Raw genomic sequence first — 23117 nt, 5'->3', positions numbered from 1 at the left:
GGTGAAGGCAGTGTATTGTACAGGAAGACTTTCCATCAAATATGCTTATGTTAAGAAAAGGCCATGATCTGTGTACTAACAGCTTTCAGAATCAAGTTGGAAGGCTTATTACTTCCCTTGTACTAATGTGACTCTGCTGCTGATATTGAAGGCACAAGGCTGGAGGGTGAGAAGAGATCGTATGCCTGAGAAGCAGCTAGGTGCCATTGAATACTACCACTAAAACCCAAGATCTAATCTTCATGCTCCATAATAGTATCCTCTTCGAAGAGGTAGCATCTTCCCTCCATAACTCAAGGTAAAAGGAAGCAGCAGGGACATTTGGAAAAATTCTTTGCTGGACTAAAAAAAATCGTGAGAGAGGCATTGGTAAAATATGCATGTGTTTGTCTAGGGTTGAGGGGACCTGTGTCAAAATCCTGATTTTGTCACTCACAAGCCAAGTCAACTGGAGCAGGACACTAGTCTTTGGAGCCTTGGTTTCTATTTCTTCAAAGTAAGTGTGTAGAACTGGTTGATTTCTAAGGTTTTTAATGGTGCTAACAGTGTCTTCTGAACTTTTCCTTTGTTAGGCACTCCAGTTGTAATCCTCACTGCAGATATTAACCACACCTATTTGATGTCTGGTAGATGCTCATTCAGTTGGCCATCTCTCTTAATGGTACTGATCACTTAGTAATTATTATTGAAAACTTTCTGTTTTGTTTCTTTTTGTGTTTTAGAATACTTCTATTTCAGTTATCTTGAAAAGAGGGGAATTTGCTGGGGTTTATCTAAGATTCTAAGAACAAAATATTGGCATCCCCTCTGCTCTCTCTATTAGCTTGCTAGGGCAGCTGCAATGAACTGTCACAGACAATGTGGCTTAAACAAGAGAAATTTAATTTCTCCCAGCTCTGAAGGCTCGAAATTCATCATCCATGTGTTGGCAGGAGGGGTTTCTTTTGGGGCCTCCCTCCTTGGCTTGCAAATGACTCCCTCTTGCTGCTTTCTCACATGGTGGAGCCCCTGTGTCTGTGTGTCCTGATTCTTAGGAAGGCGCCAGTCATATTGGATTAGGGCCCACCCTAATGGCTTCCTTTTAACTTAATTGCTTCTTTAGAGACCCTGTCTCCAAATACAGTCACATCCTGAAGTACTGGAGGTTAGGATTTGAACATAAGAATATTGAGGTAACACAGGTCAGCCCATAATACTCTCTTTGAGTTGTCTCAGAAGTGAGCAGCATTAGATTTGGTGATGGCATCTTCTGGCTACTGTAACTCTTTACCACAAATCTGGTGGTTTAACAAAACAAATTTATTATCATTTCTGGAAGACAGAAGTTCAAAATCAAGGTCTCACATGGTCAGTGCTCCCTCTAGAGGTTCTAGGGGAGGATCCATCCTTGCTTCTTCAGCTTCTGCTGGCTCCTAGCATTCCTTGGCTTGTGGCTGCATCATGCCAACTTCTACCTCTGTCTTCACGTGGCCGTCCTTGCTGTTTGCTCTTCAACCCTGTCTCTTACAAGGATACTGACCATGAGATTTAGGGCCCACACAGGTAATTTTAGGTGATCTCATCTTCCCATTGACCCTTTACTTAATTACATCTGCAAAGACCTTATTTTTCCAAGTAAGGTCACTGTCACAGGCAGTGGAGTTTAGAATGTAGACTTTTTTGGGGGGGTGGAGTGGGGTGCAATTCAGTCACTACAGTAACCCAACCATGTATGGTGAGGTTTTATGTTTTTGACTGTTTTTGTTTGTTTGTTTGTTTTACAGTTAGAATGTGACTGAAGTTATCCATGTGATGCAATCAGTAAATATAATTAACACCATATTTCAAAGCTATTTCAGGGCCATGACTACCACTGAGTGTTCCATGTTGTGAGATGAAGCTTCTGATGGAACCATCTAACTGGATAGATTGTTAATAAACTTTATTCAACATAGGACTTTAGAGTAGATTCAATGAGTAAAACAATTTATTCAGTGGTGCTACTGTTGTCTTATTTTAATATATACTCTCTCTGAGACATAGAAAACATTCCATATTTTTAGATACCTATCTGTAGACTGATTCTGCCAAATGCACTTTTAAACCAAAGTTTGGACATGTGGTAGCTAGCTTATATGGATGTTACCATTGTTTCTGGAGATAGTTCTGGTTTTGTGGTTGATGACTGACTCAAAATCATATATTGACAATTAAGAATTGTAGATTGCAGACTAGTAGTTTATATCTACTGTTAAAATAGTGTGCTCATAGATTTGTTACAGCATGCTGATTTTACTACTGCTCTGTTGTTTCTTTAGTCAAACGCAAACTTATTTATCACAGATCTTTAGTATCAAGATAGTGCAGGAATGATAAACAATGCTACTAAAGAGTTACATGTTTTTAGCATAGATATATTTATTCAAATAATCTTTGTGGTCCCTTTATGATTAATTCAAAAATGTATTCATCATTACTACTGAAGAATTATTGTCAATAATATCATACTCTAAAAATGTTTAAAATTTTTTTCTCATGTACATTTTATTACAGCAAAACTTAGAACATCCAGAATGCTGAGGAAAAGAATATTTTGATTCATAGAATTTTCTGGTTAATAAAGTATTGAGCAGAAAATTTATTTAATTTTTAATACTTGTTATTCTACTTATTCAAGGTAACATCTGTGCCTACTTACAGATTTATTGTTACTATTACTATGCTAGGCCCAAGTATTCATTCATTAAACAGTATTTATTGAGTATCTACTTTTTCCCAGACACCATTCTAGAAGTTGAGAATCCATTCTTGAAAAAAGAAGCTTATAAAGAAAGGCAAATCAGATAAAAACACTTTATATAAATACATTGTATATGTGTGTTTATTTGTGTGTATATGTGTAAATGTCTACTAAGTACTTTAGAAAAAAGCCTCAACTCTGAAGAAAAGAATGAGAAGTAATACATGTGCTGTGGATAGGTGATTTACCTCAAGATGGATTGTTCATGCAAATCAGTATTTTTCATTTTATATCATAATAAATGGTCGATTTAAACAACCAGATTTATAGTCTCAAAATGAGGTGAACTCTCAATATGTAATGATCTAATGTTACTGTTTGATTAAACTGACTGGGCAGTTCTGGTTGAATAGCTTGCTTATTTATCCACACAGACATAAATATTATCTTTGCTTCTCTAAGATCTGGGGAGAAAATGCTGATCCTCAATAGGAATTTTTATCTATTGGAGCTTAGTCCATGAGAGTATATTCAGATGACTGGGTTTATACTAGAAATTAGAAATTTAATGAGTGCTTAGGATGCCTGAAACTCTGTTAGATACGCACATGTAAATATGTGTGTATGCGTGTGTGCATGTCTATCCTTCGCCCCAATCCTATCTCTTTTTCCTTATGCCACCCATCTATCAGGAGCCCGTTTTAGCTTATGATACTCTCTATGGGTCCTCATGACAGTCATTAGAGTGACACTCCTCACCAGCCTCATTTCCTATTGTGTTTTTCATGCTGGTTGTAATGAGCTATCCACCCCTGTGTTCTTCTGGAGCATCTTGTGAGACGTGCTTTGCTTGATGAGCTGTAGATTAATCCAGACAGACAATAAAAACCCTGGGGGGGTTTCTCATTCTTTTCATTCTGGGGTGGTGATTTTTATTACTGCAAACACGTGTTCTCAAAATGCACACTACAGCAAATTTGGTATAGCTTGAAGTTTTGCATATTTCTACTCTTTCTTATACAGGCATTGTCATGGCATACTTTTAATACCATATAAAACAGCAGAAAAGATATTCTCTAAATGCTTTAATGTACTTGGATATTTGTCTTCTTCCTGACAAATCAACTAAATAATATTCTCAATTTTATCCTCAGATCATGACAAATCATCAGAAAGCATTTGGACAATTTGTTTTTTGACATCGTCTCTATCCCCATTCCCTGTAGAATATTTTTCATCGAGTAGCATTTTGGATTTTTATCCTGGGATGGAGTAATGGGCAACTTTAAGAAATGAACTCTGTTCCTTCTGTAGTAATTCTGTGAACAGTTATCATCCACAACATAGAGACAGAGAGGAAAAATGCCATCTGCATCTAAGATATCTTTGATATTGGAGAACCTACTTTTCTTTTCAAGTAGCATGGAATAAAATAGAATTATGTGAAAGAGAGAGAAGTAAAGCTACCTGACCCTTAATTTATTAATTAATGTATCTAATTATATAACTAGTGGGGTTTTTTTGTTATTGTCATTTTAACTATGGGTAAAGGGGGGTCTGGATACCCTGCATTATTCTAATTCTTTTCACCCCATGAAGCTCCACTTAACTGAGTACATTTTCTTTGATCAAAAGAGTTCGAACGTTAATGATAAAATTTCACATGCAGAATTCGGGCTCAACCTGATGCGCCACCTTTATGTCAGCTGCATTTGATCTGTGGGCTAGATGGGCTGAGTCCTTTGATGGGAGAACCTACTAAGCAGAGTTTTATGATATTCTAAGGAATATAATCCATATAAATTCTTTTGAACCATTGTCTATATAATGTTTTGACTCAATATTTTGAGTTGTGGTCAAATTATATTTAAGATGCTAAATAAAAAGGACAAAGAACACAAAAAAATTGGGCTAATATAAGAATAACCTGTGTGCCAGAATAAAACTAATCTTTATCACCTGCAACTAGACTTGAGAAATCCACTGTGGACAAATAGAAATGAAGTTATAAAAACCATATTTAGCACATCCAAGAGAAGGAGCAGTTAAGAAACATATTTAAAATAAGCTTATAAGGCCAGTTTAGAACCCTAAAAATTATCCAAGTGATGTATTTTCATAAAAGAAAACACTAAAGACACAAATAAGCTCTTATGTGGAGCTGTTAACATTCCAGAAACATTCATAGATATTTAGAAGCATGAAATTTTATTTCATCAAAAGTAGTATCTGTGTTAGCTTTCTCGGGCTTTCAAAACAAATACCACAGGCTGGGTGGTATAAACAACAGAATTTTATTTCTTACAGTCCTGGAAACTGTGGTTGAGAAGTCTAGATCAAGGTGATGGCAGTTTTGGTCTCTTCTTCAGGCCTCTGTCCTTGGCTTGCAGATGGTAGCCTTCTCCTTGTGTCCTGATGTGGCATTTCCTCTATGCAAGCTGCATGTCTGTGTTCTAATCTCTTCTCATAAGGTCAGTGGTCATTTTGGATTGGGCCCACCCATATGACCTCATCTTACCTTAATCACCTCTTTAAAGGCCCTATGTCCAGTATGGTCACCTTCTGAGGCACTGGGGTTTAGGACTTCAACATATGAACTTGGAGGAGGCCACACAACTGAGTCCATAACAAAGTCAAACCATACATATTTATTTGAAACTTTATTTTCCCACTTAGCATTGTAACAGGAAGGTCTTTCCATGTCAATAAATATACGTTTTGTCTAAAATAATGAATTTAATGGATGTAGACTATTATATGTATACATGTAACCTATAGAATTCAACCAGTTCTCTTTTTTTTTTACACTTTAAATGGTTTTCATTTTTAATGCTGTTTTAAACAATGTTTCAGTGAATATCTTTGTAGCAAGATCTTTTCACATTAGCCTAATTATGTTTATAGCTTAATGTTTTGAAGTAGAATTGCTGAGGCAAACAATAGGGCAATTAGAGACCCTATCTCTCTATACATATTTACTTTATATATAGTATATATGTTATATATATATATATATATATATATATATATATATATATATGTTTAATACACACACTCATGCACACATATATTAAGCTAGAGACAGGACCTCTTTCTCTAGCTTACACAGGGCTCCTTCTGTAGCAACCATAGCTCACTGTAACCTAGAACTCCTGGGCTCAAGGGATTCTCCCTCAGCCAACTCTTGAGTAGCTAAAACTTAAGGTGCATGCCATCATGCCCAGGTAATTTTTAAAATTTTTCATAGGGAAAGAGTCTTGCTATGTTGCCCATGCTGGTTTCAAATTCCTGACTTCAAGTGATCCTCCTGCCTTACATTCCCACAGTGCTGGGATTTTAGGTGTGAGCAACCACACCTAGCCTTTTCTTACATATTTTAATACTAGTATTGTATTTTGACTTATTATAAATATATATTTATGTTTGTTAGTGTAAGCCCATAAATATTCTCTTTCAAAATTTTCTAATACATTCTATGCATTTAATATTCTGTATGAATTTGAGAATCATTATGTTAAATTTCTGGACAACAAAATTCCACTTGGGTTTCCTTATCTCAGACATTCTTGTAGAAGATGGATTGTATTTGGCTAGTTATTATTATTTGGCCCCTAATTTAGGGTGCTTTAAAATTTTACCCTGTCTTTTTTTTGTGCTAGTAGATTAAATGCTTATATAACTATCAACAACATGCCAAGTTGTTGCACAAAATGTTATTGGCACTTAGTTGAAACACAGCCTTTGATTTTGAGAAGGGCTTTAATGTTATTCTTTTGGTTGACTTTTACATTGATCCTAGTTTGTCTGCCACGTCAGATTATCCCAAATTACCAAGATTGAATATTTGATATTAATATATTATACTTTCTTCCTAGGCTCAGACAAGTTCTTTGAGGTAGGTAAAACTTTAAGCAGGCCTGCATACTTTGAAAGACAAATAGTTCTATTGATTTCTTGAACATACTGTTCAGGAGGTCAGGCACCCCTCCCTTCACATTCTATGCTCTAAGTTTTATAAACATGCCCTTTAGGCAGAATATTTTCCCTCAGGTTTCTTCCCCTTACCCCCCTCTACCATCTATAACCTGGCAAATTCCCATTTATCTGCTTTTAGAAGGGACTACTGACTACTCAAAACCCTAAGTCACATACTTCAGCTGCCCTTTCCACATCCATAGCACTGAATGCATTAATTTATTGTTTTACTTACCGATTCCTACACTAGACCGTGAGCTCTGTGAATACTGAAGCAACATCTAAATTTTTTTATTATGTAGACCTCACACTGGCGTGGTGCTTGGTGTAAAGTAAGTGACAATAAACAAGTAAATTAATGCTGAATGACTGAGAACATGTTAATAATTTACATGAAGCCAAATATCTGATGTCAGTTAAATGTCAGCTCTTAACTCCTTTGTGTGTGATCTATATGTGTGCTTGTTTGCTTCTGGGATTTGAGGAGGGCCCCAAAGTTGGGGAACCCATGGTCCCCTGACTGCTCTTAACAATGAATCTGCACATAAATAATGAGTTAAACATCTCTGCCGCTCAAAGTGTCAGGGAAGAAGCCAAAAGAGTCATTCTCTTTAGCAGTGTTCTTATGTCAGAAGGTGCAAACCCTGAGTCTGATGAAAGGAACAAGAGCAATTTTAATTGCAAATCTGTTGATGCAAATAAGTATATAGCATTAGCACTGACTACCCTCCTACCTTTATCTTTCCTCTCCCTAGTCATTAAGATGGTTTTAAAAAACATCATCGAGTTTATTGGAGGTCAGCTTTTTATTTTGGTATATTATAGGTGACCCTGAATTTTGTTCACATTTTTTCTCATTACTGTAGATTTATGCATATGTTTTTGAAAACATCAAGTCTGTGCGACTGGAAGCATTGCTTTTATCCTTGCTGAGTATCGTGGTCCTTGTTCTTGTTAAAGAGCTGAATGAACAGTTTAAAAGGAAAATTAAAGTTGTTCTTCCTGTCGATTTAGTTTTGGTAAGTATGAAATCAACATTTAGCTTTTTGCCATACAAAGCTTGCCAGTTCTTACGGAGAGCTACACATGCTTACTATATTGTCTACAGTAACCCTCAGCTACTCCTGTGTCTCATTAAAGCAGGGCTAATTTGTATGACTATACATTAATGTAGGAACAGGAAACATTTTGAGTCAATAATTTAAAAAAGAAGGCACATGTGTTTTCAATTTATACAACATTTCTCCTATGCTTATAATTTTTATATAAATAAAAGAACATATAGCTTAAGATCTTAAATAAGGAGGTACTTTTAAGGGGAGACTCAAAAGGTCTTGGGCATGATCTCCTGTAAAGTAATAAGATATGGTATCATATCCTATTTATATGGCACCCTGTAAGATATATATAGAAATATTAGCAGTTGACAAATGTTCAGTCATGACTGAGAGGTTTTTGTTACTTACCTAATCTTGCTTTGTTGAAAGGATGCTCATGATTTTCATTGGCCAAGACTGGTTCCCTAAAATATTTTTTTTTGTCGTACCTGGAAAAAACAATGCATTATAATTTGCTCTTAAGACTTGTGGCATTAGAAAATATGTTTTGAAATTTCAAGAGCATCTAATGGGAACTCTTAACTACACAAAGCATTATGTTGAAAATAAAATCTTAACATATAACCATAATCTCCTAATTTATTATTAGTTGGCTTTAGAATTTTAATGATCTTTGGGTTATAAATGTATATGACAAATGTCTAAATCATTTCATCTATTAAAATATTCCTTTGAATTTTGAAATTGTGTAGGTTTATGTACAATTATAAGGCTAGCACATTGGAAATTGACTCTGGAGGCTATGACTCATTTCTATGCAACTAATATGAAAGGCTTCCCTCTATAACTAGGCCATGTATGATTCTATACTCTTGATAATTGTTGAGATCTGTATAACATATATGATCTATTTAATGTGTATGTATGTGTATTTCAAATAAGCCATAAAATATAGAGTACTATGATTATTAGTTTTCACAGCAACAACTTTGAAACATACCATTCTATCTCCAAGTCCTATAGATATTAAGAAATACTTATTGTATCTTGGATAGCTATATTGCATAAGTTTCATAAAACCAAAAATTGAAAATAACCTTAGGGTGGAAGGCCATTGAGTTAGCAGTAAAACAGTAACTTATTCTCTGCAAAACCAGTTACAATTATTCTTAGAATAAGAGAAAAGGGTATTTATTATACAGTGTTATTCCTATAATTTGTACGACCCAAGGCAAAAGTACAAATGCAGACTCAAATACGTTTATGGATCAGAATGTTAAATATAACAAATTCTGTTTTCTTTTGTTGACAAATATCCCTTAGTGATGACTTTGAAAGCCAGGTTAGACCAAACAATTTTCCTGGTCTTTTATGTTCTGCCAGTATGGGGCAGCATGGGGAGAGCCAGCCTCTTGATCTGCTCCTTCCCTTCCTTTTCCAGCTCTGTCCCACCTACCAGGGGATTCACATGTATATGTGTGGACACCTCCGTCCCCACATCCAGGCTCCAAACACATTGCCACTCCACCACCACTACGACTGACTCTTTGTCAACTTTCTTGCATTACCCTGAGAGGATGGACTTCCAGCAGGTGCCCTGCAAGTAGACAGTAGGCAGGAAATTATAGATTCCTGAGTATTCAGAGTGTGGTTCAGAAAGACAGGTGCAGGTCTGAGTTGGGCACAAATCCCCTGCTCCCACAGAGCTCCCTTATGGTGGGGAAGTCTACAGTTGGAAGAAGCCAGATTAGAACCCTCTAAAGCAGGGGTCCCCAACCTCCAGACTATGGGCTAGTACCAGTCTGTGGTCTGCTAGGAACCTGGCCACACAGCAGAAGGCAAGCATTACCACCTGAGCTCTGCCTCCTCTTGGATCAGTGGCAGCATTAGATTCTCATAGGAATGGGAACCCTACTGTGAAGTGCGCATGCCAGGGATCTAGGTTGCATGCTCCTATGATAACCTAGTGCCTGATAATTTGAGGTGGAACAGCTTTATAGTCCCCAAACTGTCTCCCATCCCCTCCCCCAGCCCTGTTCATGGAAAAAATGTCTTCCACAAAACTGATCTCCCGTACCAAAAAGGTTGGGAACTGCTGCTCTAAAGTACTAGTCATGCCTGGGGTGCAGTCTTCTCTTGCCCAGGTCTAAGGGCAGTACTGGCTTTATACACACATATTGAATTAATATTGAAGAAGGACCAATTACTCAATTGATAAGGAAAGTTTAATTTTGTTAAAGAAATATGGCGAAGAAGTAAAACACTGTCTTAAAGGCTAATTCAGTGAGTTAGGGCACTTAATTTTAATATTAGCTATATGTACCAAACACCCTGTATACTCCCATTTTCAATAAGAATTCAGTATCTAGTAGGCATGGTATATTTTCTTTACAGCTCACAATATTTTCTGACCTAGTATAGAAGTTTATTAATGATTATGAGCAATTATAATTTATTAATTAACTTAGGAATTTTTGTTTTAATATGTCTGATTCTAACCTAATGGCCTGAATTTAGCTCCTAGTAGCTTCCTTAGAAAATGCTACTATTATATCACAATATTTATATAGTTTAACAATATAACCTCTATGGTTTTGTTGCTTTTTATCTTTTTCTTTAAGTCCTCAGAGTGTTTTGCTTTTTAAGCCTATTCGACATTTTAAAAACCTCTGCAAATTCAGTTAAATATCATCACAGAGAACAGAACAGGAATAGGAGAAAAACCTACAAAATGATATTATTGGGCATTAATTATTAGATATTCTTTATTTCACTAGTGTGAATTTGTTATCCTTTCTTCCTGGCCATGTGAATTTTAAATTTGTATTTGAAGTAGATAATTGATATGTTTCTTTTACAAGATGAATTATTCCAAACTGAAACCATAATCATGTGAAATTTTTAATATCTGTTAAAATTATCAGAAAAATGAAAATTTATGGAAAACAGTAGAGTACAGTGGCAGGTGAATGGGGCTCTGACATGCATGTTAAAGATGATTATGGGTATAGGCAGGGAACATGTAACCTTGCTTAGCATATGTCATAGCAGAAGGATAGGGTATACGAAACTCCACGGGGGTCAGTTTAAAAGCATTGAGCCCAGCAGGCTGTGAAGCAGCATGTTTTACTACAAAAATAGTAAAAGCTAAAAATTTAAAAATATTCAAGGAGACTGTAAATCATCGTTGATGACTAACATAGATTAGGAATGTGGATGCAATATCTCAAACTCTTGAAAGGCTGCTGTCATGGCGAGAAAACATGCTATCTTACAAAGCAGCCCTTCCTATCATGAGAAGCAAGTATTAGGTTGAATTATGCTGTCTTCATGCACACAGACACACAGACACACACACACACACACACACACACACACACACACCTGTATTCTGTATTTTTCCCCTTCAGAATTGGACATAACTGGGTTGACATGGGTAGGACATTAGCAAAGCCACATGAAGATGTAGCAAACCACTACCATGGCAGGTGTATACCTATGTAACAAACATGCACAATCTACACATGTACCCCAGAACTTAAAGTATAATAAGTAAGTAAGTAAATAAGGAAAGCCGTATGATTGGGATGCCATCTAATTTGGAGACTGTAGTACTCTCAAAACTGAGTGACTTTTTGACTTTTATTAATTTTTAAAAGTTTGTGCAACTGCTAGATTATTCTTGATGATTATGGGACACGAGAACCATGTTTACTTTTAGAAATTGTTTTAAGGTATTTGAGAGGTCGGTAATGTGTGTCTTTTCTTTTTCCAAATGCAACTACACAGATTATTGCTGCATCATTTGCTTGTTATTGTACCAATATGGAAAATACGTATGGATTAGAAGTAGTTGGTCATATTCCACAAGGGTAATGTAGTCTGTTTTTTAAAAAAATTATTTGTTTGTTTGTTTTTGATGGAGAAAGGGACTGGGAGTGGGTGGGTATGGATAGTTCACTTCTTAATTCTAATTAGTTTCTATTACAAAATGATAGAAATACATACTACATGTGTAGAGTAACAGTAACTTCCTAGACTTCACCTATTACTAAGGATGTTGATAACTGCTTTATACAGCATTGCTTCAGGTAAAAGGTTTGGGAAATATTTGCAAATATATTGTTGAGTAAGTAGAGGACATTGACTTTGCAAATTAGATTTATGCTCTGGGATTTAGTCTCCCCTGTCTCTTCCCCACCACACATATTCTTATGACTATTATCATTTCACTTAAATCATAGTAAAAGTAGACAAGCATCATCTGAAATAGCAAACCCGAGGCCTGGGTAGTTTATAATAGTGAGAGAGTGGAAGTGGAGAAGAAGGTGTGGTTCCCTAGCTGGCCTATAGCCTTCCTCTGGCCAATAAGAAGAAGTTTAACCAAAGAGATGTTCACCCTAAATGAGCAAAAGGTTGTACCACATATGGGCTGAAAGAAAATGAAAATATATGAGGGAAGGAGGACAGTGTCTCATGGGTTATTTCCTTTGAATGGGCAGCATTACATATTCACTGATAATTATAAATTTGGGGCAAAGTTACAATTGTCGAGTCCTGTAAAATTTTGTCTTCTAATCCCAAATTTTGGTTTCTAATTACATGAAAATGGAGAGAGCGTAGAAAAATTCTCAGGGATTAAAAAGGGAATGTTAAAAATGCCATCTCTAGCCTATATAGGTATAGCCTAATGCAGATTAGATGAATCAAATTGAATTTTCTCAAGGATTTCTGCTTTTCCACATTTGAAATTCAATTTATTGTTCCTTTTATGCCAATTCATTGTTATTAATAATTAAGCACACTCAGTCTTCATGAAACAAAGTTCTCTTACTTTGAAATGGTTTTGTATAGCATGATAACATTTAATCATACAAATCAATATGTATTAAGGGACCTTTCATGATCCATTCTCTAAAGAAATTATAACAAGAGCATGGCTTTGAAGAGAAATGGAGCTGAGATCGCATTCTAGCTCTGACTTTCATCTTGTGATGTTAGATTAATTACCTAACTTTTCTCAAAATGTTTTCTCTTCCATACACTGAGTATAACGATGCTTGGTTTGGAGGTTTGTGGGAGAATTAAATAAAATAGCTAATATGAAAGGGTCAAGCATTCTGCTTACATACTGGGTATTAGATCAACATGAATTCTCTTCCAGTTTTCTTCCACTATTGCCTGAGAAATTTATTTATTTATTTACTTTTTGGGTGAGTCTCCCAAAGAATCATCAGGGATAAATAAATAATGATACTTTGGCTCAAGTGGGTTTCAAAAGACAATCAGACAAGGGCTGGGTATTATTCGAGAGAAATATTTTAAACAGTTCTTTGAAATAAAAAACGAGTATGGTCCTGTATTTTGAAACAGAGGGTTAGTTGGAGCCTTTATACATACTTTTCTTAATGGATATAAGGCATAATTAAGTGTACTGTGAAAGGATTTAGTTAAAAACATAATTAAGATAATGAACTCAATGGCAAATTTAGGAATTAACTCAAGAATGGTAGCCCACAGTACACCAGTGTTTGCATACAGCTCTGCAGTATTCAAGGGAGGAAATACAGTCTTCAACACCAGCCAAATAAATATTTGGAAAGGTTCGAATGAAAGAACGCTCCAGATTTGCTTTTGTTCTAACACAGGAAATTTCTGTCGAGTCAGAGTTTCTGTGGTGTAATCTGAATTCCCTGGGCGTAAATGCCAGTTAAATGCATGGAGCTGTCCCTGTGGTGTTCCTTGTAATTTTGCTTTTCTGCTAAATAATGTTGAAAACAAAGGGCTTTTAAGGGCAAGACTGCTTGGTTTTCTCATGGGTATTTCACTTAGTCTATGTAAACTTCAGAGTCATTACTACAGTTAAATTCATTGCAAGTTGTTACAGAAATTACATGAAGTTTGATGACTTCAATATGGTCTTTCTTTCCACAGAATTCCTTCACCTAGAGCTCCCCCAATGAGCATCCTCTCTGCGGTTATCACAGAAGCTTTCGGAGTGGCACTTGTAGGCTATGTGGCCTCGCTGGCTCTTGCTCAAGGATCTGCCAAAAAATTCAAATATTCAATTGATGACAACCAGGTGGAGTGTGCCCCCAGCCCCTCTCTACTCCATTTGTATCATTGCACTGTGTATTCCCAGATCCTAAAAATGTCGAACTTATGAAAAATAAAACTTTCCTAACTCTATAGCAAGAATGGGTTGAGCAAAACAAAGAAAAATATCTAAATCATTCATAGGAAGCTAAAAACCTGGCATTGATGGTTCATAATACTTTTTGTTTTTGTTAAAATAAATGGCATCATGATGTTCTTTTTGATTTGTTTTTAGGAGAGAATTCAAACATATTTATCATTGCATGCTAATGTTTAGTAATTATGGATTTCTAAGTACAAATAAGACTAGTATTACTCTTAGTAAAAAAAAAGCTAAAGAAGGTGAGGGTCTATTAGAATACCAGGAGATGCAGATTATACTGATCATATTTCTGAATACACTTTTGTCCATGTCCTGTCATGTCCTACAGAGCTGTACTGGGCTGCAGAGAAGTTGCAGTGCAGTGGTTTATGAATATCAGTCTACGTTTGTGCACATCTCAACCTCACACTTTGTGACCTTAATCTCTGTGCACCAATTTCCTCATCTTTAAAAAAGATTTATTCATTCCACAGATTTATGATGAACTCTAATACATAGCAGGCACTGGTCTAGGTATAAGGGATGCAATGGTGAACAATGCAGACCACGTTTTTCTTTTACTCGAAACCTCCCAGTGACTTCTGGTCACACTCAGCATCACAGCCTCTCTCATGGCTTACAAGGCTCTGCATAATCTGTGAATACCCTTTTCCTCCCTGGTCTTACACCCTTTAAACTCTGTGCTAGCTACACCACCTGGCTTCTCCCTGAACCCACTAGTTACGCTTCTGGCTACAGACATAGGCACTTGCTGCTCCCTTTTCTGGGAATTCTGTTCTCTCTGATACCTGCTTAGTTCCTTTATTTATTTATTTTTAATTTTTGTTTTCTAGAGACAAGGCTCACTCTGTTGCCCAGGCTGGAGTGAGTGGCATGATCATGGCTCACTGCGGTCTCAACCTCCTGGGCTCTAGTCATCCTCCCATCTCAACCTCCCAAGTAGCTGGGATTTCAAGCATGCACCACCATGCCTGGCTAATTCTTTTTTTCATTTTTAAAACATAGGGGGTCTTGCTATTTGCTCAGGCTGGTCTCAAACTCCTGGCTTCAGGAGATCCCCCTGCCTCAGCCTCCCTAAGTGCTGAAATTGTAGGTGTGAGCCACTGTGCTCAGCCAGCTTCTTTATTCAAATGCTCCTTTCTTTGCCTTTCAAAGGCCATCTTTGGTAATCTAAAATCTTAAACTCCAGATTTACCCATGCCTTCCTCAGCTTTGCTTTCTGTACTTATCTTGTTTATTGCCAGCATTTGCTTTCCACAACCACCGCTTTATAAGGGCAGGGATATTTGTTGTACTTACTAGCAACAGCAGACACAAAAATACTATTAAGGGGAATTTGCAATAATCCAAGTGATATTTGATGACTTGGACTAAGTTGTAGTGATGGAAGAGATGGAAGTGTATGGATTCTGGATTGGATATGGGTACCATCTGGGAAAAGAGGGAGCAGAAAAGTCAAGAATAACCCTAAAGCTTTCAGTCTAAGCATTTGAAACTTGAAATAGGGAAGAACATAGGAGGACCAGGTTGGGTGTTAGAAAGCTGTAGCACAATTTAGTAAGTTGGAGATACCTGTTAGCCATCCAAAGAGAGAGGCTGAGTAGCAGATTGACTATACAGTCTGACATTCAGAAAAATGGTCCAAGCTGCAGATAAAACATTTAGAGCTGTCAATGTGTATTTGAGTACCTAAGAAGCAGATAGAGAAGAGAAGCGGTCCTCCAATATTTAAACTTGGTTAGATGGGAAAGAACCGCAAAGCACATTTAAAAATGATGGCCAGGGAGGTAGGAGGAAATCGGGGACATCCTAGAAGCCAAGTGAAGGAGCCTTTAGGGAAGAACAAATGAGCAACTATGCCAAATGCCTCTTTCAGGCAAGGTCAGCCAACAATGAGTCATTCGTTTAGCATTGTAAAGGTCACTTGTGGAGTGGCGAGAAGAAAAACCTGATTGAGGTGACTTAAAAATGGAGGAGAAGTTAATGGCAGAGAGCATTAAAAAAAATAGAATTTCCCTATAAGGTTATTATGAGGATTCAATGAGTAAAGTGCTTGAGAACAATTTCTTGCTTATTGTAAGCACCCAATAAATGTTAGCTATTTATATTGTAATTGTTAAATCCCAACTGGTGGGGAGAACAAAATCTGAATACAAACAAGCCTCGTTATGTGACAAATTGTACCTGCGGTCTCGAAAAGTCATTGTGATTAAGATATTATATATTCTCTCATTATGAATCTTGCAGGAATTTTTGGCCCATGGCCTCAGCAATATAGTTTCTTCATTTTTCTTCTGCATACCAAGTGCTGCTGCCATGGGAAGGACTGCCGGTCTGTACAGCACAGGAGCAAAGACACAGGTAACTGAATTGTTCAGCAGGGGCAGAGGACTGCTGGGCCTTGGATCCCGTTCTTGGAGAGTGGGAAGAGCTAGCTTCCCTTTAAAGCCTGGAAACTATTTTCACTTCTTTAATTTTTTTCTAATTTGCTGCAAGAAAGTCCTTCTCTCTCTTGTCTTTCTTATAAATGACACTTCCGAAAGCTGAGGATTCAGCAAGCAAAGTAAAAAATTCTGTACAAATTGCAGCTTTATGGTCAGCAACCTTTGAGGCCAGAGCTCCCTCTACTGGTGGCTCTTTGTTGCTTTCTTTCTAATTGAAATGGTCAATATGACGTTTTCCCATTTTTATTAATTTCCTTTAAATAAATAAAATCTGTTATGTGAAAAAAATCAATCCTTGACACTGAAATTTCTGTCTATAGACTTATGCAGGTATTTAAGTGTGTAATAAGATAATCTGCACATATTTTAAATTAAGCAATTATATTTTTTAGGAACTCAAATCAATTTGACATGTATTGAGAGCCTGTGGTATACCAGGCATTCTGATGGATACTGGTAAGATGATGAGGATGATTAAAGTCATGGTGATGAAGATGTTGCTGTTGATGATGATGGTGGTGGTGATGGAAGATATTGAGTTGTGTGTCAGGCATTGCCTCTCATACTTTTGTTATAAATGAGCTTGTTTAATCCTATGAAAAATTAAACCTTTGATGGTTTAGACAACCTTATGAAGGAAGTGTAATTATTATATCAGTTTCTACATGAGAAAGTTGAGGAAAAGAAGATTAAAGCAGCTCACACAGGTCATAGAGGTAGTAAATGGCGGAGCTGGGATTGGAACCAGATAGATTTACTCCAAAAGTTGTATCCTTAGTCACTATTTTCTTATAAGAAAAACCATGTGTATCTTAGTATAAAAAATTAACATTAACAGCTAGCTGTTATTAAAACAATTTATGTTTAAATAGGAATCAAATGAGAACTTCTAAAACATTATATGTGCTAATTCAAATATTCATTGGGAGTCTTCCTTATTAAATACTTTTTTAGGTTGTAGAATAATTGATTTTGAAAAGTATGTGGTTCTTGACCTTGTGGGCAAGTGGTCAACAGATATTAAAATATAGCATAAAACTAATTAATAAAATTCATATCGGTATATCATAGAGTACACGAAAGCAAGCAGTAACCAATGCTGAATGTATTGTAATTTGACAAATAATTGCCACAACTCATCAGCTAAGAAGTAAAATCCTCATTCACCCTTGGTTATGTGACACAAATAATCTGATGGATTTTTACGAAGCTAGGATTTTCAAGTGTAGGGTCATCTTTTGTAGTGGTATAAACAATATTTTTGCAAACTATACTCTCAAATATTTGTGATCTAAATTTGAAGGTTTAATATGCAATGAACTTAAATATCATTCCCTACTCTGATGACTCTTCTATCTGTAAAATCCCAGAATCCTATAGCAGTTTTTTGTTTTGTTTTGTTTGGATTTTTTTTTTTTTTTTCTGAGCCAGCATCTTGCTCTGTTGGCCAGGCTGGAATGCAGTGGCACCACTATATCTTACTACAGCCTCAAACATGTGGGCTGAAGTGATCCTTTCACCTCAGTATCCAGAGTAATTGGGATTACAGGTATGCACTACCACACCTGGATTTTTTTTCCCACAATTTTTAGTACAGATAAGGGTCTTGTTTTGTTTCCCAGGCTTATTTTGAACTCTTGGCTTTCAGGGATCCTTCAACCTTGGCATCCCAGTGTTGAGATTACAGGTGTGAGCTATTGTGCCAGCAGGATTCTATGGAAGTTTCTTCCCAGAGTGAATGTATTAGCTTTCTCTCTTCTTTAACAGGCTCAATAAACATAGTGAGTGGTTTGTGGTCAGGCTCCAGAACCTGGGCTTGTACCTTAGCTTCAACACCAGTGAGGTGACTTTGCACAAGTAACTTGACCTCTCTGGCATACATAGACTTGGCTGTTAAAGTAGAATTATTACAAAACTAAAGGAGTTAATAATGCTTATTTAGCGTGACGCTTGAGCACTAAGTGTCCTTTAAATGTTAACAATGATCATTGATTTTATTATTATTATTAGAAAAATAATTAAATGTTTAGAACCCTTTTTTAACATTTAATTTTAAAACATCCTGATATGGTTGAGACACAACGACACAGTTTTCTAGTCCAAGTTGCTCCTTCACGGTGCGGCAGGATCTTGAGCAAGTTAACATAGTCACTTACCACATGGGCAAGGAAGGTTGAAAGAGAATCTTTGAAGTGTTTCCATTTTGAATGTCTTCCATATCTGGGGTTTCCTTAGGCATTTTCCTGCTTTTCAAATTACTATCTTAGTAATAATAAAATGATCTGATTAATCTTTGTGACCTTTAATATCAAGTGTCTGAAAGAGAATAGTTTGAGAAAGCATATACGTATTTTTTAATTTGGGATTTTTTTTTTACTTGAGTTGGGTATACATATGTTTGAATACGGTTGGGAATAAAGCAGAGCCCCTTCTCATCTCTGTTCTGGAGGCCACACGTTTGAATGACTAGAACAACAGAACATTTCTGAGGACATTTTATTTAATTTTTTTTTTTCCTGCATGGTATTCTATTCATCAGCCTTCAAAAGAAATGAAAAGAATCTGACAAAACACTAGTCCAGGGAAACAAAGCTCAGTGGCAGAATGTTTTCATGCTCCTCTGCTTGTTGAGATGGTTACTAATCTTTTCAACAGCTCCCATTAAATTGCACAGGGAAAGAATCTGATTTAATGTGCATACTCAAATGGAGGATGCTTTCCCATGGTAGTCATTTCAGACCTTTAACATTGCAAGTGTTAAGTTTATGTGGGTAAAACTGATAACTGACATGTTTCTGGAAAGCACGAGGCAAGCCAAGCCTTAAAAGTTTTGTTCTAAATAGGCTATTTGTGAAAGCAATTTTCTATGTGACATGACTTCACAAAACAGCCCCTTAAATGGCTCTGACTCTCTTAGGGACTAGATTTATATCCTGCAAATTGACTAGGTGACAAACAATCTTCAATTTTTAGGCTAATGACAACCAATCAATGGATCAGTGATAATCATCTTACATTTGTTAATGAATTTACCAACTGACTTTTATTTGGAAACATTACTGGTATTTCTATAGAAATGTTATTTCTGTGGAAAGTTATCTTTTCAAATTTGGTCGCGTTATTTTTGCTTAAAGCCCATATAAGACATTGCATAGGTCTTGGAATTGAGACCTTTCTGCTGTCTACCAGATGCTGAGTGCTTCCTGGCTCTGCCTCCTCTTGGCCTGTTCTCCACCTCATTCTCAGACCTAGTCCTTCTCCAGCCCTTGTGGATTCCAGTGTCTGTTCCCTTTGTCTTTCCCTTCCTCTCCATGTGAATTCCTCCCATCCTTCATGTCTCACTGCCACTTCTGGGTCAGTCGTGTTTGTCCCTCTTTGTCAGCATCCTTGGTGGTATTTGACATTAAATGTTCATTAGTGTGATTATGTGATTGATGTCAGCCTTCTATCCTTGACTTAAAGCTACTGGAGAACACCAAAACCTTGTCTGGTTTGGTTCACTGTATCCTCAGTGGCTAGCCCAGGAACTGGCACATGGTGGGTGGTAGATAATTACTACAGAAAAAAATGAATAATAAATGAGAGCTTCCAATAACCATGAAAGAAAACTACTGGTTTTGCTGACATTAGAAGAGACTAGTCAAGATGGACAGGTTTTTGTTTTTATTGCTGCTTAATATACATTTACAGAAAATCCCATTTAAAACCTGGCTTAGGATCATATAGTTTAGAGAAACTATTGAACAGAAACATAATGTGAGCTACACAGATAATTTAAATTTTCTGGTAGCCACATTTTTTAAAGTAGAAGAAGTTGATAATTTTAATTTTATATTTTAATTTACTTAATGGAGTCAAAATATTATTTTAACATTAATGCTATTTTAAAGTAAATAATTTAAAAGTTATTAATGATATTTTAACATCTTTTTTCTTGGTACAAGGCTTCAAGATCTAGTGTGTATTTTAGATTCGCAGCATATCTTAATATAGACTAGCCACATTTCACGTGCTCAAGAGCCACACGTGGCTGTTTTGACAGTGAATTTAGGACAATTTTATATACAAGTGAGTTGACGATAAAGTCTTTCAGTGCTTTAGAAAATGAAACCAAATGTTTGGATTAGAACGACAAGAGTTACTGAGCATTTAATACCAGGTGCCATGGTCACCAGAAACATTTCTATCCTCTATATGAAGAAACCCGTTTTACAGTGAGCCCCTTTAGATGAGACACCCAAAGCATGCGTATCTAAGAAAGGCCTTTAGGAGAATAATAACACACAGCTTGGACAAATAGCAGAAATAAATGTTACATTTATTCCTTCTCTCCTTCCCCACAAAGAACGGTAAGTATGGGAGGGAGCTTGGTGTCCCCTGGTTTTCTTCCCTGCTTGCTTCTCTTCACTTCCAACAGAGGAGATCCGCTGGTGCTCTGCAGGGAGCTTGGGAGGCATGACCAGGAGGGGCGAGAGACTGTGTCTGCTGCACAGGCGGCTCAGCCACAACTGAAAACAACAGCTGGCATGTTTTTCTGCAACACTGAGATTGTCTCTGCATTCTAATTTGCCAAACTGTATTCCTTTATTCTTTCAAAATTTGGTTCATTGCTTTCATCTCCTTTAAAGCCTTAATCTAGTCCTCTTTCTTTTTTTCTTTTTTTTTTTCTTTCTGCCTTTTCCCATCTCTTGCCATTCCACTACTTCCTACAATACTGTGCATGCAGTGCAGTCAAGAACGACTTATGCATTCTCTGACAACTACTTAGGCAGTAAATTACTGGCATCTCCCTCTACTCCCAACCAAATATATCAGTATGGATAATAAAAATGCATCCACAATCATCTTTGTAAGTAACATACAACATATAAAACAATTGTTTGAGAACATAACAAGAATAAGATATTGACTATTTCATCCTCTTTTATACTGAATGAACTTTTAAATATCAGTAGTTATGATTTTCAAGCAAAAATGTATTTGGACATTTAGTTAGTATGACATGGAAAAAAAGAGTTAAAGAGTAAAATCCTAGCGAGTGTTTGCCCAATGGATAATTGTATGAACTCTACTAATTACAATAGAAGCCAACCTGAAACTTATTAAGAAGCTAGTTTTATTTTGTTTTGTTTTCTGAGATTAAAAAAGAAATAAGCTTATCTGTTTTGTTCTGGTTTTAACTTGTTTTTCAAATTTTTCTTTAAGTAGATCAGAGAAATGCAAGAAAATACTACCTAATACACAAAGTAAAAGATGTGAAGAAAGTAGACGATAATTGTAAGATAGCTTAAGTGGGTTATTATAGAATCCTGAAGTTAGAGAATTCTGTTTTATACATGCAAATATCTGATCTTAATTTGAGCTGTTTTTGAATTTACTGAGTTGGCCAATTATGGAATGATGGCTTCCATTGCATAATCGCAAAGATTTTTTACAAATCTAAATTTCAGTGTCCTGACTTCTTTATGGAGAGAATGAATAATCAGTATTTTGAGAGCTGTGAAGGCAGACAATATAATATCATTAATTTCCATGACTGAGGAGTATATACACTGAGGAGAGCTGGTAAGAGTTTCTTGTCTCATTAGATAGATAAACTTATCTTTTGACCTAGGGCATCAGTAATGATTAGGCAAATGCATTAAGGGAGGTAACATCACTTACTTGCTTATGGTCTATTTCATTGCATGACTTACCATTTAAGGTAAACAAATAGTCTTTTTCACCCATAGTTTGTCACCTTTTGCCAAATAAGATCCATTTAACTCTTGACTTATTTTGACTACAAGGCTGAAATTATGGTTTAATTGTTGTTGACGAACATGCAAAGCACCATGTAAATAAAAGATAAATGTTATTTAGAGAATAGCCCAAATGTAGTTGCGATTTACTATTTTTAAATAGAATTATTTAGTTAGGTTGTAATTTCTATAACAGCTTTAGTGTAGTATACTAAATTTGGGAATCTTAGAATGTATTTGGTTTTCTTGAATCTCAGTTCAGTACATGTTCCATATGACCTTCATGCTTTCGAACTCCCTAGCTCTATGATCTTGGCACGTTGCCTCTCTGTCTCAGATCCTTCCAAGTAGTTGCAGCTGCAACTGTTCAAAGTTCATTCCAGCTCCTAAGATTTAGGGTTTTGGTGTCAGGTACATTGTAAGAAGAGTCCCACAAAAAGAGTACGTGCCATTGCCTTTTGTCTTAAAATTAACCTTAGCTGTTGGTATTTTATTCTTTTTATGTAAACACGAATTTGCTGAATCACTGACTGAGCTCTCTGCCTGGATCCTGTGAGCTGCACTCTGACACCTACCTCTTTACAGTCTAGTAGAGTGACAGGCGTCTTACTTTATTGATAAAAATTCTTATGTAAAATTATCTATTACTCCTGAGTGATCAATGTAGTGACAGTTTGGTGTACTATAATTTCTTTTATGGGCAATCATTTAGTTTCCCTAGTTATTTAATTCCCAAGTAAGAATTGTTTTTCCCCTTTGTATGCTGAAGAGTGTTTGTGACGAGTTGCACAAAATATGCAAGGGAGAACAGACTCCGTCAGCTTCTGCCAAGCAGGAAAGGCCTGATCTTATGTTCATTCGGATGACTCCTTGCTTAGCAGAATAATTATAGCTACTCCCACTCCACTGTCCCTCTTCCCATATACATGTATTTTGATAGTAACAGGTTCAGGACAAATGCAAATGCTGGACTGACCCTGG

At 36.3% G+C, this 23117-nt stretch overlaps 1 protein-coding gene across 4 annotated transcripts in view; it reads left to right on the top strand.

The window, feature by feature from the left end:
* SLC26A7 (solute carrier family 26 member 7) overlaps positions 1-23117 on the top strand; it is a 149142-nt gene that overhangs the window by 78984 nt on the left and 47041 nt on the right. For all 4 annotated transcript variants that reach the window (XR_012514071.1, XR_012514070.1, XM_003940520.4 and 1 more), the window contains exons 5-8: positions 7561-7713; positions 11542-11624; positions 13687-13834; positions 16199-16312. Coding sequence is in view for 2 of the 4 variants with exons in the window: in XM_003940520.4 (XP_003940569.1) it covers positions 7561-7713; positions 11542-11624; positions 13687-13834; positions 16199-16312 (498 nt within the window). In the remaining 2 variants the exon portion in view is untranslated. The remainder of the gene's footprint in view (positions 1-7560; positions 7714-11541; positions 11625-13686; positions 13835-16198; positions 16313-23117) is intronic.

The sequence above is a fragment of the Saimiri boliviensis genome, chromosome 15 (assembly GCF_048565385.1).
Source record: "Saimiri boliviensis isolate mSaiBol1 chromosome 15, mSaiBol1.pri, whole genome shotgun sequence".
Classification (NCBI taxonomy): Eukaryota; Metazoa; Chordata; class Mammalia; order Primates; family Cebidae; genus Saimiri; species Saimiri boliviensis.
This window is presented reverse-complemented; position numbering and strand designations above follow the sequence as displayed.